This window comes from Lucilia cuprina, chromosome 2, assembly GCF_022045245.1.
Source record: "Lucilia cuprina isolate Lc7/37 chromosome 2, ASM2204524v1, whole genome shotgun sequence".
Classification (NCBI taxonomy): domain Eukaryota; kingdom Metazoa; phylum Arthropoda; class Insecta; order Diptera; family Calliphoridae; genus Lucilia; species Lucilia cuprina.
In genome coordinates this window covers 27,265,225-27,279,939 of record NC_060950.1, presented here as the reverse complement: position 1 = coordinate 27,279,939, position 14,715 = coordinate 27,265,225, and the positions used below count along the sequence as shown (strand labels likewise).

General features: G+C 29.9%; 3 protein-coding genes across 3 annotated transcripts; 2 read left to right on the top strand and 1 right to left on the bottom strand.

Moving 5' to 3' along the window:
• The first annotated feature begins 1,460 nt into the window (after positions 1-1,460).
• Positions 1,461-2,523, top strand: LOC111687543 (vesicle transport through interaction with t-SNAREs homolog 1A). The gene has a single exon (XM_023449984.2). The coding sequence runs from the start codon at positions 1,579-1,581 to the stop codon at positions 2,257-2,259; it is 681 nt and encodes a 226-aa protein (XP_023305752.1). The 5' UTR covers positions 1,461-1,578; the 3' UTR covers positions 2,260-2,523.
• A 2,373-nt stretch (positions 2,524-4,896) lies between these two features.
• LOC111687541 (ras-related protein Rab-14) lies at positions 4,897-6,582 on the bottom strand. Its single transcript, XM_023449982.2, has 2 exons — positions 6,271-6,582; positions 4,897-6,201 (listed from the first exon to the last, which is right to left on the bottom strand). Exons 1-2 carry the CDS (start codon positions 6,448-6,450, stop codon positions 5,728-5,730), a joined length of 654 nt encoding a protein of 217 aa, XP_023305750.1. The 5' UTR covers positions 6,451-6,582; the 3' UTR covers positions 4,897-5,727.
• Positions 6,583-9,602: 3,020 nt separating this feature from the next.
• On the top strand, positions 9,603-13,760 carry LOC111687540 (retinoid-inducible serine carboxypeptidase-like). Its single transcript, XM_023449980.2, has 5 exons — positions 9,603-9,800; positions 12,241-12,812; positions 12,873-13,092; positions 13,154-13,339; positions 13,414-13,760. The coding sequence occupies exons 1-5, from the start codon at positions 9,740-9,742 to the stop codon at positions 13,707-13,709; spliced, it is 1,335 nt and encodes a 444-aa protein (XP_023305748.2). The 5' UTR covers positions 9,603-9,739; the 3' UTR covers positions 13,710-13,760.
• The last annotated feature ends 955 nt before the right edge of the window (positions 13,761-14,715 follow it).

Genomic DNA, 14,715 nt, shown 5'->3' with positions numbered 1-14,715 from the left:
TGACTTTTTTCCCCAAACTATTTTCATTCAAAATATCAAAAGTTCATAGAATGTATTAATTTGTACATGACTGATTTTTTTATTTTTACTTTTTTTCTGCAATGTTCATGAAAAAATGCTAACAAGTCTATTATCTACTTATCTGTTTCCATATTTAGTAGATAGTAATCCTTTATTAGCGAATTTTGTATAAAAAGTAATAGAAATTCAAATGCTGAAAAACAAAATCATAAACAAGAAAACATCAGCAAACATAGTTGAATATGTATTCTTCATAAAATCGCGCCAATTACGTGCAGAATAAAACGATTTTAATCTAAAAATCATAAAGAAATACAAAATTTTCCTAAGAAAATTTCAAACATTTTTTTAACAAATAGAAAATAAAAATATATTTAAAATATTTTAAGTCAAGGCTTCTAGATTATGTTTGAAAAAATAAAAATTAAAAAATTAATACAATTTAGGAACTTATTCTTAAGTAATATTATCTTTTATCAATGAAAGCAGTTCATAATATTTATGCTCAAATTTTTTTCTGTGTAGGAGACTACTTACAATGATAAATAATGAGTAAAAAGTACTTCTATATAATATTAAAAAGTCATTATTAGAGTAATTCTAAGTAATGCATACTGTATGTAGTAGACATTAAAAATCAAGTGGTTATCTAACTACAACCAGATGGGTATTCAATGAAATGTAGAACAGTGAAGAAACCTATTCTAAGTTTATTTATGAACGAAAAAACAAAATCCTCTTAAAAAAGGTAGTCAAAAAACTTTGTTGATTAACTGTATATACCTTAGTCGTCTATCGGTGTCAATCGAAAGCATGATTACAGCTCTACCAGAGTAAAGATGTAAAGTTTGTGATAATCGAAGTTTTGTTTTATTAGATAAATGTTTGTATATTTGTCTAATCATCAATTTCGGTATCAATCATGATAAATAAACTGTGTTTTATTATAAATTGGTATTGCGGTCACATTTGACGGATATATTCATCAAATATGATTAGTCAGCAATGACCGATAAATACATAATTTTCAATTTGTTAGCTGTGATCAGTCAATCCTGACTAATATCTATGTTATCCATGGTTTGTAAACAACAAAAGAGTGAGGAGCTCAAATATATGTTTTAAAGTCGATGGAATTCATAAGTGCAAGGGAGAAGAAAAATCACATGTACACAAATGTTTCCATCACTTTTGTCCATTTGCCTTAAGAAACTGATAGAAACTTTGCTTTACGCTGTGATAGAAATAATACATCATTAGTGCCAGTCAAATGACCGATCAAATAACTGTCACTGTTCTTGTAGGGCAAAAACCTTTTTCCGCCAGATATTTCAAAATCATCCGCAATTTTAACGCTTGGCGTTTTATTTCAGCGATTTCAGATGTTGATTTTTTCCTCCTTTTTGACATTCTCCTTTCAAAAGCAAACAGCTGTTACAAAAAAAATATAGAAAAATAAACAAAAGTATAGAAAATTTTCAGAAAGTAACATATTTCTGCAATAAAAAAATACTTTTCAGCTCCAAAAACAAGTAATAAAAAAAGAAAATTATAAAAATGACGCTGTTGGAGAACTACGAGCAGCAATATGCAGCATTAATTGCAGAAATCACCAGTCAAATTGGTAGATTGACCCTAACAAATGAACGTAGAGAATTGTGTGCAAAAATCGATGCCAGCTTAACAGAAGCCCAAGAACTGTTGGAGCAAATGGGTCTAGAGATCAGAGACCTTAATCCAGCACAAAGAACAACAGCAACTAATAAATTAAATTGTGCCCAAGTAGAATTGAAGCGTTTGCAAACGGAATACTCAAAAGCAAAAGATGCGGGTAAGAAGAAACACACAACCTTAGACCTGCAAGCAGCTGGAGACTATGATGACTATGAGGATGTGGCCATAAGTAATGATCAGAGACAAAGACTGTTGGAAAATTCCGAAACTATAGAAAGAACTGGTAATCGCCTGCAGGAAGGATATCGTGTGATCGTCGAAACCGAAACATTGGGCGCACAGGTTTTAAGTGATTTGCATCATCAACGTGAGACTATACAGAATGCACGAGGACGTTTAAGAGAAACTAATGCTGAGTTGGGACGTGCATCAAGAACTTTAAATACTATGTTATTAAGGGCTTTAAGAGAAAAGGCCGTCTTGTATGTGGTGGGTGGATTTTTTGTTATTGGTGTAGTTATAAGTTTATATTTTACATTTACTTCGTCTTCGGCTACGTCTTAAAGCATACTGGACAATGGAAGTATCATGTACATTAATTGTATTGTTGAAATTATACATTTTATATTATTTTGTTAGAAATTAGTAAAAAAAAATATTCATTCCACGTAAATTAATTTTAAAATATATAACTATAAATATTTAAATATACCTACTAATGTTATTCATTGATACTAACCGTATATAGGTACATATAGTGTGAAGAGAAAAGTATGTGTTAAATTAAATTGCTTTATAAACTAATATATTAATTAAAATTTTCATTTATTTGTATGTTAATTTCGTATTTGTTTTGGGCTTTAAATTAATAGAATTCAACTGATTAAGTCTAAGAATTACTGGCTAAAATCTGTATATCGTAAGGACATAGTAAATGTCCTATATGTATTGCAAATGTTTTTATTTAATTTTTTTTAATGAAGGACTTGTTTTATTGTTATAAATTAATGTAAATGCTTTGTAAAATTTAATTCTATTTAATTGAATCAATATTTAAATTTATCAATGGTTTGTGAAAAGAAATTTTAATAAAAGTATAGTTTTTCATAAATATTTGATAAGTTTATAAATTGTTTATTAAACTGTTCAAAAAAATAAAGAACGATTTTCAAAATTATTTAATAAAAAATGTGTAAAAATGTATACAAATTAATACTACTTGTTTATCTAACAATGTTGGACTTGAACTGAACATGAGCTAGAATTAAATCTAAATAAGAAATTCAATAAAACAAGAACCGATCTACAATCGAACTAGAACTAAACTAGAAGTGAAATTCAACTAAACTTGAAAGAAAGCAGAACTGAACTATCATACTGATCTAGAAATAGAGCGAAGTATGAAAAGAAAGAGTAAAACTAGTTTTGGAACTGTAATAGAACTTGAACTATACAAGAATGAAACCAGAACTGAACTAGCAAAGGAATTGAACTAGAACTGAACTAGATCTGGAACTAATACTAAAACTGAGATAGAACTAAACTAGAAGTGAAATTAATGTAAATAGTAAGTATGAATAGCAAGAACTAAACTAGTACTGGAACTGAGGAAGAACTTAGGTTAGGTTAAGAAGGTTTATACATCGTAGAAACGATGTATGTCCACTGGGAGACCATAAGGTCCATTGTGATTTCCTTCAATAAAGTGGAGATTCAGAAAACTGAGAATCCAAAACACTACCACAACACCAGAATGAAAATAAAGATAATAACATATAATATATAATTCTTTTATATATAATAAAGGAATTCCATTTTCCCCAATAAAACACAGTCAAGGAAGTTACTAGTTCTGTACCCCAGGACATTGGCAAATGATATGCTCCATCGTCTCTACTTCCTCCTCGTCTTCGCATAACCTCGATAGTCCGGTACACTACTGTTTCACTGACAAACGTTCTAACTGAGCAGTGTTCCGTTAGAATTCCTATCAGAGCCCTTAGACTGCGTCTGTTTAGTCCTACAAGTATATTCGTAGCACCCATATCAAGTTTTGGTCACAGGGCCTTTCATATTTAGCAATCCAATCTACTATTCCAGGATTGGTCATTAATATCAACCTATTATAGTGACAAATGGGTGGTTTTACCATTCTTTCCATGTCATCTATATCAAGGTATCTAGCTAGTCCGTCCGCAACCTCATTACCATTCACAATATAGTGCCTTGGCACCCAACACAATCTAATGACAAACAGTATGAACCTAAGGGCACTTCTACAATCTCCAACTAGGTGTGAGTGTACCGTGTGACAATCCAATGCTCTAACAGGAAGAACTTAACTAAAACTAAACTGGAACCTAACAACTGAACTAGAATTAAGCCAGATCTGAATAAGTGCAAGAACTGACCTAGAAATGTACTAGAACGCAAAAAGTAATAGAACTAAACTAGAAGTAAAATATAAATAAACTAGAACTAATCTAGAACTGAACTAGAACTGAACCAGAACTGTACTAGAAGAAAACTAAAACTGAACTTGAACTAAAGCAGCACGAGACATGAATTGAATTTGAACTGAACAGGAACTTAACTAAAACTAAACTTGACTGAAATTTTTGAACTTGAATTGAAATAAAAAAGAACGGATTTGGATCTGAAATAGAAATGATCTAATACTAGACTCGACTTAATAGAAAGAGTACTAAAACTGATCAAAATCTGAAATTTGTTTATGCACTAAAGCTGAACCAGAACCGAGTTGGAGATAAATTTATCTAGAACTGAAACTAAAGATGAAATTTTTTTGAAACTGATATATAACTTTGCTAGAAATCTTCCAGGGCTGAAAGAAAACTGACTTGGAAACGAACTTGAACTAAACTACATCTAATATATAACATAACTGATCGAGGTGTAGTTGTTTGACTTGGAGAAACTTTAGGTTAATTGGATGTTACCTGACACAATTTGTAGGGCAGTATTTTGACAACTTTTAACATTTCTAAAATTTGAAAAAAAGAAATCAATTTTTACATTTTGATTTCTAATGATTTGTCTCTTAAAGGATTCGAAAACGATCGAAATCTTATTATTATTAAAAAAAAATATTAGAAATTTCTATCACTTTTTCTCTATATTCTTTATTAGTTGTTAAATTATAACAATTTTCCTTGGGGTCATAGACATCATATAAAACTGCAATTATTAAATGGTTTTTCATTTAAAACTTTATTCATTTTTCGACAGTAGTTGGGAAAATGTCACAATATTTTATTTTTTTTATTTTTGATATTTGTTAATTTTAAAGAAATTTTCTTTTGTTTTTATTTAAATTAAAGAAATTTAACTTTCTTTTAAATAATTTCTTTTAGTAAAATTAATATTTAGTATTTTATTAATTATTATTTGTTCTTAAGCAAACATTTTTGTTAGTTTAATCATCTTAAAACTATTGATATAAAATGCTTTTTATGAAAAAATATGGTTTTGATATTTCGATGTTTTATTTAAATGAGATGAAAAGAGATTTTGAACCAACACAACACCGGTTGGTTTATTTAATGAACCTCAATATAAAGCAGCACTGCTTTATCTACATTTTAAGCCGGGCTCTTCTAACATCAAAATCTTAAGTTTACAAATATAGATTTCTAATAAAGTATTTTTTTTGTTTTCAAAATTCATGATTAATGGACGTTTTTTTTTCATTTGGCTTGGCAAATCTATTAGGTCGGAAAATAATAATAAATATTTTCTTTCTTTGAGTGTTAATGTTAAAAATATGTTCTTTAATAATATGTGATGATTAATAAACCTATATTAAGTTAATATAAATTATAAATTAAAGCTTTTACAAAACTTGTTACATGAAATCGTATTACAATGATAAATTGAGACCTCTTATGAATATGAGTAATACATTTACAAAAGTACCACCCTCCTGGGGTTGACGAACTACAAACCCCAACCAACCTTATATCAATTATACTTGGCACTGGCTTCTTAACCGAACTCCAGTTCGGCCATTTGCTAGCAAACACAACTAGAGGCTTCCTCGCCCTCATCAATACCGTCCATTAGTTCCACTTGGCCGGCTACGATTTGAAAACCGTGCTGTTCCATGCTAGCCTGTAAATCCATTTTTGAACGGTTCGCTTCTACTAGTATACGTGAAATGTCCTCAAACATTTCCTCTATGCCTTCGCCGGTTTTACAAGATGTCTTATAAGTGGCACTTATAAGTGTGTGACACTGTTCACAAAATGCCTCTACTTCGGCATCGGTGACTTCGGGCTCCCGGCCCTCCAGGTCAGACTTATTGCCACAAATGAAAATTTTAGCATTTTCTGCATACGTCACTATGTCCAAGAGATGCTGTGATAAAGAGTGAAAAGAGGCGGCACTATCTAAGGCAAACACCAAAATAGCTCCCTCGGCAAATTTGTAATAGGAAGAGGTAACCGATGCCACCCTTTCCATACCGCCAGTATCCCATAACTGCAACTGTTTTAAAGAAAACAAACCCCATTTCATATAAAATGTGCTTCTACTTCCCTCCCTTTAAACTCTTACCTTTATTTGTTTGTCATCTATGCGATAGTCTTTGTCAATATGGTCTAAACCCAAAGTAGACTTGCGGTCTGTGTCCGTCACAAATGTATTATTGGTAAAACGTCGAAACAAAGAACTTTTGCCCACTCCATAATCACCGCACAATATTACCTTCTGTTTGGGTATTCTTACTTTGGCCATTAAGTTCTCTTGATTAAAGTTAACAACTCTACTTATTGATTTAATAAATAATTTTAATTATTTTTCTCGTTTTGTATGTGGGAAAATATTATAATTAATAATACACCGAATTTAGGTGGTTTCCACAGAGAATAAGCAATCAAAACAAATAATGAAAATAGTGAGAAAAAATATTAGTATTCACAATAGTCGAAATTATTGATTATTGTGAATATTAATAGAATTTTTGTATTATTGTGAATAAAATAGCGTTAAATTTTGAAAACTATTTAAATATATACTTTGATCAAATAGAAACTAACAAACAAACAAACTAACAAACAAACAAACAAACTAACTAACTAACTAACTAACTAACTAACTAACTAACTCACTAATTAACTAACTAACTAACTAACTAACTAACTAACTAACTAACTAACTAACTAACTAACTAACTAACTAACTAACTCACTAAATAATTTACTAACTAATTAACTAACTAACTAACTAACTAACTAACTAACTAACTAACTAACTAACTAACTAACTAACTAACTAACTAACTAACTAACTAACTAACTAACTAACTAACTAACTAACTAACTAACTAACTAACTAACTAACTAACTAACTAACTAACTAACTAACTAACTAACTAACTAACTAACTAACTAACTAACTAACTACTAACTAACTAACTAACTAACTAACTAACTAACTAACTAACTAACTAACTAACTAACTAACTAACTAACTAACTAACTAACTAACTAACTAACTAACTAACTAACTAACTAAACTAACTAACTAACTAACTAACTAACTACTAACTAACTAACTAACTAACTAACTAACTAACTAACTAACTAACTAACTAACTAACTAACTAACTAACTACTAAACTAACTAACTAACTAACTAACTAACTAACTAACTAACTAACTAACTAACTAACTAACTAACTAACTAACAACTAACTAACTAACTAACTAAACTAACTAACTAACTAACTAACTAACTAACTAAACTAACTAACTAACTAACTAACTAACTACTAACTAACTAACTAACTAACTAACTAACTAAACTAACAACTAACTAACTAACTAACTAACTAACTAACTAACTAACTAACTAACTAACTAACTAACTAACTAACAACTAACCTAACTAACTAACTAACTAACTAACTAACTAACTAACTAACTAACTAACTAACTACTAACTAACTAACTAACTAACTAACTAACTAACTAACTAACTAACTAACTACTAACTACTCTAACTAACAACTAACTAACTAACTAACTAACTAACTAACTAACTAACTAACTAACTAACTAACTAACAACTAACTAACTAACTAACTAACTAACTAACTAACTAACTAACTAACTAACTAACTAACTAACTAACTAACTAACTAACTAACTAACTAACTAACTAAACTAACTAACTAACTAACTAACTAACTAACTAACTAACTAACTAACTAACTAACTAACTAACTAACTAACTAACTAACTAACTAACTAATAACTAACTAACTAACTAACTAACTAACTAACTAACTAACTAACTAACTAACTAACTAACTAACTAACTAACTAACTAACTAACTAACTAACTAACTAACTAACTAACTAACTAACTAACTAACTAACTAACTAACTAACTAACTAACTAACTAACTAACTAACTAACTAACTAACTAACTAACTAACTAACTAACTAACTAACTAACTAACTAACTAACTAACTAACTAACTAACTAACTAACTAACTAACTAACTAACTAACTAACTAACTATCTATCTATCTATCTATCTATCTATCTATCTATCTATCTATCTATCTATCTATCTATCTATCTATCTATCTATCTATCTATCTATCTATCTATCTATCTATCTATCTATCTATCTATCTATCTATCTATCTATCTATCTATCTATCTATCTATCTATCTATCTATCTATCTTCTATCTATCTATCTATCTATCTATCTATCTATCTATCTATCTATCTATCTATCTATCTATCTATCTATCTATCTATCTATCTATCTATCTATCTATCTATCTATCTATCTATCTATCTATCTATCTATCTATCTATCTATCTATCTATCTATCTATCTATCTATCTATCTATCTATCTATCTATCTATCTACTATCTATCTATCTATATCTATCTATCTATCTATCTATCTATCTATCTATCTATCTATCTATCTATCTATCTATCTATCTATCTATCTATCTATCTATCTATCTATCTATCTATCTATCTATCTATCTATCTATCTATCTATCTATCTATCTATCTATCTATCTATCTATCTATCTATCTATCTATCTATCTATCTATCTATCTATCTATCTATCTATCTATCTATCTATCTATCTATCTATCTATCTATCTATCTATCTATCTATCTATCTATCTATCTATCTATCTATCTATCTATCTATCTATCTATCTATCTATCTATCTATCTATCTATCTATCTATCTATCTATCTATCTATCTATCTATCTATCTATCTATCTATCTATCTATCTATCTATCTATCTATCTATCTATCTATCTATCTATCTATCTATCTATCTATCTATCTATCTATCTATCTATCTATCTATCTATCTATCTATCTATCTATCTATCTATCTATCTATCTATCTATCTATCTATCTATCTATCTATCTATCTATCTATCTATCTATCTATCTATCTATCTATCTATCTATCTATCTATCTATCTATCTATCTATCTATCTATCTATCTATCTATCTATCTATCTATCTATCTATCTATCTATCTATCTATCTATCTATCTATCTATCTATCTATCTATCTATCTATCTATCTATCTATCTATCTATCTATCTATCTATTTAACTTAACCAATTTTTGTGAGAAATGTTGCTCTTAAAATTTGAGTACAGAGATTGATTGTAGCATAGAAAAGAATCTCTTAGCTTTTAACTCTTTTTAATAAACGCTGCCAGACTCCTCTAATATACACCGTTATTAATCTACTTTTCTAACGGTTAATATAAATCATATCAACTTACCAATTATTTGTTACCTCAATTGTACACAAATTCTCTTTTTTCCTACAGCCAATAGAATGTTATAAAAACCCCATTACAAGACGATTTGGTTAGCAGAAGGCTGCCAGCAATAGGGGCTTTCGTAGCAAAACCCTCACCCATTATAACAACAGTTGAAATAGTTAATAAAAAGTGAAAAAATAGAAAACGTGATCGAAATTTTTGAAAGAAAGAAATAAAGAACACATCATGAATCGTGGTCAAATCTTAGTTGTGTTGGGTCTATTGGCCATTGCCGCCAGCGTCTGTGGTAAGTTGGTCTAATTTTGTTTTTGTGTGTGTTTTGAGGAAATTTTTAATTGAAAGTGAGAATATTATACAAAAAAAGTACTGAATATTAAACATAAATATCAGGGGAAAAGGTTTAATGACTTCTGAGATTTTAAATACTTTGTTTTTTTTGTTAAATGAATAAATTTAAATTATTGTGTTAAAAAACCCACAAAAATATACATAGTTTAAAAAAGTAGAACAAGTTGAAAAATATGAGGGAATTTTGAATGAAATGTAAATTTAATTGTAAACTACAAAATATATATAAAAACTAAATACTTAGTAAGCCCGTACAAAAGGCAAATATTTCTTTAAATTAATTATGAATTCTAAATATTAATATTTTAAAAAAAAATTATTATAGCTAAACAAATATAAAAAATAATCTTTTTGCAAAGTTTATTTTTTTCACTTTAAATTTTATCTCCATAATTTATTGTCCTACGAATTTTGATTTTAGGCTAAAAATAAAATCGTAAAATATATTTCACTGAAACAGTAGCAAATTCTTTTAAACTTTAGATAATACTAATAATAATTCTATTATATTTGTACAAGTAGGTACATATGTAATCTATATAGTTGTTAATAAATAAAATCAAGTGATTAGATTAAAATCAATACTATTTGCTTTTTTACCTAAAGACTTGCAAACACACTTCTGCCTACAAGTAATTCCCAATCAATTGAAAGTGGAAAAAGAAGATTATGAAATCTTTAAACACACGTCAAACTTTATCAATTTCAAGAAATTTTACAATATATTATACAAGTTTTTTTTTCAAATGACCGATTAGTTGGCTTTTATTATAGGGAAATATAGAATAGAAAGTTCGTGAGAAAATTCTAAATTTATAACTTGAAATAACGGTCTGTCAATATTAGGTCTAGGAGAAGTAATGTAAATGTTATCAGGGAATCATCAAACTTTGTTTAAACACCATTTTCGTAATGTTTACAGTCCACAGTCGTCTTTATTTAGAAATTTTTGTATGCTTCATGATGGTCCCATCTATGGATGTTCAGAACTCTTAATTGCTTAGTGAAACGGACGGAAATGTTATCTGGGAATCATCTATATTGGTTTAAACTCCTATTTTCGTAATATTCACAGTCCACAGTCGTCTTCATTTATAAACTTTTGTATGCTTCCCATCTATGGATTTTCAGAACTCTTAATTGGTTAGTGAAACGGACGAAAATGTTATCTTGGAATTATCTAACTTTGTTTAAAACCCCATTTTCTTAATATTCACAGTCCACAGTCGTCTTCATTTATAAATTTTTGTATGCTTCATGATGGTCCCATCTATGGATGTTCAGAACTCTTAATTGCTTAGTGGAACGGACGGAAATGTTATCCGGGAATCATCTAACTTGGTTTAAACCCCTATTTTCGTAATATTCGCATTCCACAGATGTCTTCATTTATAAATTTTTGTATGCTTCCCATCTACAGATGTTCAGAACTCTAAATTGCTTAGTGGAATGGACGGAAATGTTATCCGGGAATCATCTAACATTGACACAGTCCACAGTCATCTTTATATGTATGCTTCGTGATGGTTCCACCTATGGATTTTCAGAACTCTTAATTGCTTAGTGAAACAGACAGAAATGTTATCCAGGAATCATCTAGGTGTTTACATAAAAATACATCCCTGATCTAATGCGACCTGCTTGTTTTTTTGAATCATTTCAAAAAATGAAGAGAGCCATACGACTGTCAAATTTTCCTTCTGTATTCTCTCTTAATATGTGATGGTTTCATTACATATTGCGTTTAGACGATCCGATCCGTGCTCTTCTACACAAAATTTTGACAGATCATATTACTTGTGTGATCGTGTAAAGCCGGCTTTAGTGGAACGGACGGAAATACATATTTTGCTGAATCGTCCTAAAATCTAACCTATCAATATATGGTAGGTCCACGTCCAATATTTGATATGCGGAAAGCGGAATTACATAATTCCAATTTAGCTACTTCCCTAGATACCTTCGGAATTCAAATTTCAATAAATCTATTAGACATGATAAATCTATAAGGCTTTAACTACATCAGATTCTAGGAAATATATATAGAATGCTACCGGACCTATTGTACCCTTCAATACACGGATAATATTGGTGAAAATTTATGTATTATCATCAGTTTAATGGACGCAGTTTCTTACAATTTTTTAATCGTTCTTAAGATATTTCGACGAAAGCTTGGCAATGACAAACAAAGGGTTCAGATACCAAGGTTCTTTTTGCATAGTCTATTTAAGTCTGAATTTTTTCATATAATTTATTACCCGTATTCTACTCTGAATATATACAATCATACTAACCTCTAGATCCACCATAAAAATATTGATATTTTCATTTCGTTTATAAAATACCATGTTAATATCGATCTATTAAATTTCCAGCTAAAACTGGCTATGGTCCCGGTGAACAAGATTGGGGTTTTGTAGATGTCCGCAAGGGGGCCCATATGTTCTACTGGCTCTACTATACCACCGCCAATGTCTCCAGCTACACTCAACGTCCTTTGGCTATATGGTTGCAAGGTGGTCCAGGTGCTTCCTCTACCGGTTATGGTAACTTCGAAGAATTAGGCCCTCTTGATCTGTATGGCAATCCACGTAACTGGACTTGGGTTAAAGATATGAATGTCTTATTCATTGATAATCCAGTGGGCAGTGGTTTTTCATATGTGGACAATGTTATGTACTTGACATCGACCAATAAACAAATTGCTTTGGATTTAGTAGAATTCATGAAGGGTTTCTATGCTCTACATCCAGAATTCGAAGAGGTACCTTTGCATATTTTCTGTGAAAGTTATGGTGGTAAAATGGCTCCAGAATTTGCCTTGGAATTGTACTATGCCATACAGAAAAAAGAGATTAAGAGTAATCTAACTTCGGTGGCATTGGGTGATCCCTGGACTTCCCCCATTGATTCGGTAATGGCTTGGGCACCACTCTTATTGAATATGGTAGGTTTGAAACTGAAATGAATGCAATGGAAAATTTATAATTTTTGTTTAAAATTTAAGGGTATTGTTGATCAAGATGGTTACACCAATATTATGATTTCTGCTAACAAGACTAAAGAATTGGTTGAAGCTGAAAAATGGACTCAAGCCACCATGCAATGGAGTGCTACACAATCTGTGTTGTTAAGAGAATCTAAAGGTGTGGATTTCTATGATATTCAAAAGCCCACCAGAGGTGATGCCTATACACGCATGTTATTAAGAACCCAAAACTATCAAGGTAGGAAAAAGAACCACAAATACACAGGTCTATATTTTAACTAATTTCCTTAAATTTATAGAACTCATGTATCGTACTTTGGTGCATTACGACATCGATGAGAATCGCGATCAAATGTTGCAAGATCTTATGCGTGGTAATGTTAGTAAGGCTTTGGGCATTCCCTCTAAGGTAAAATGGGGTTCTCAAAGCAGCAACACTTTTACACGTCAAATGGGTGATTTCATGAAGCCTGTAATACATATTGGTACGTAAGATATATATCTAGTAGTAGATCTTTTATTGGAATTTAACATTTTTGTTTTTATTTTAATTTTATAGTTAGCGAACTTTTGGATAATACCAATTTGAAAGTTGGTGTTTTCTCTGGTCAATTGGATTTGATTTGCGCTACTCCCGGTACCGTTAACTGGATCGAGAAAATGCAATGGAGTTATCGTGATGCTTATATTAAGGCTCCCCGTTTGGGCATAAGTGTTGATCGCATTTTAGAGGGTTATGAAAAGTCGGCTGGTAACTTTACCATGTTCTGGGTAAATCGTGCTGGTCATATGGTTCCCGCCGATAATCCTGCTGCTATGAGTCACATTCTTAAGAAATTTACCAATTATGGTTGAACATAATTAATTGTTAAGCAAATTTTAATAAATCTAGAAAGTTACCAAAGATATGTATTGAAAATTGTTTATAGTTGGTTAGATTAAAAAAACGTTTTACTATATATATAGGCCCCCATACGGGCTTGATATGCGCCTGCTTACCAGTACGTTTAGGTGTGAATCGAACACACGACCTTCGGTCTAACAGACTAGAAAACCTACCACTCATCCTTCTATTGATCTAAAAGCTATCTATCTTTATTCTACATTTCAAATAAAAGATTCTACTTTATTCTTTAAAATAACAATTGTCTGTGCAGTAAAACCCAACTCCTACACACTGACATTTCATTACATTAAGGACATACTGTCCATTTTTTATTTGGTACTTCTGTCAAAATATTAACATTCTTAAATAACAAAAAGAAAATCAATATTTCATTATAAGTTTCTAACAAAATTCCAAATCATAAAACATCAAAATTAGTGGTTAGAAAATCATCCTAAATAATAAATCTGTTGTTATTGTTTATTTATGCTTTTACAAAGAAATAATAATCTTATGATTTGTAAAATTGTTACTTTAAGTTTTTAATCTCTTTTTATTTGTGTTTTTCTTTTTCGTTTTCTATTTGTGTTTTGCCTTTTTACGTTTTGACAAGGACAACTTTTGCTATCCATAAAGAAATGTAACAAATCAAAAAAAAAAAAAAAAGAAAAGTTGAAAAGAACGAAGGAATTGTAAAACTTTTCTCTTACCCTCAATTAGAGCACAGATGAGTTTTCGGCTTGATTGTTTAACACCAAACAGCGCCAATGACGTCTTGATGCTCATACCTCTTTAAAGTGATGTCTATCATGCTATTTTAGTGCCAGAAAGTAATAGTTAACACTGACAGTGCATGTTAATAGTGTTCACAGACAGATGGATAGATAGATAGATAGATAGATAGATAGATAGATAGATAGATAGATAGATAGATATATAGATAGATAGATAGATAGATAGATAGATAGATAGATA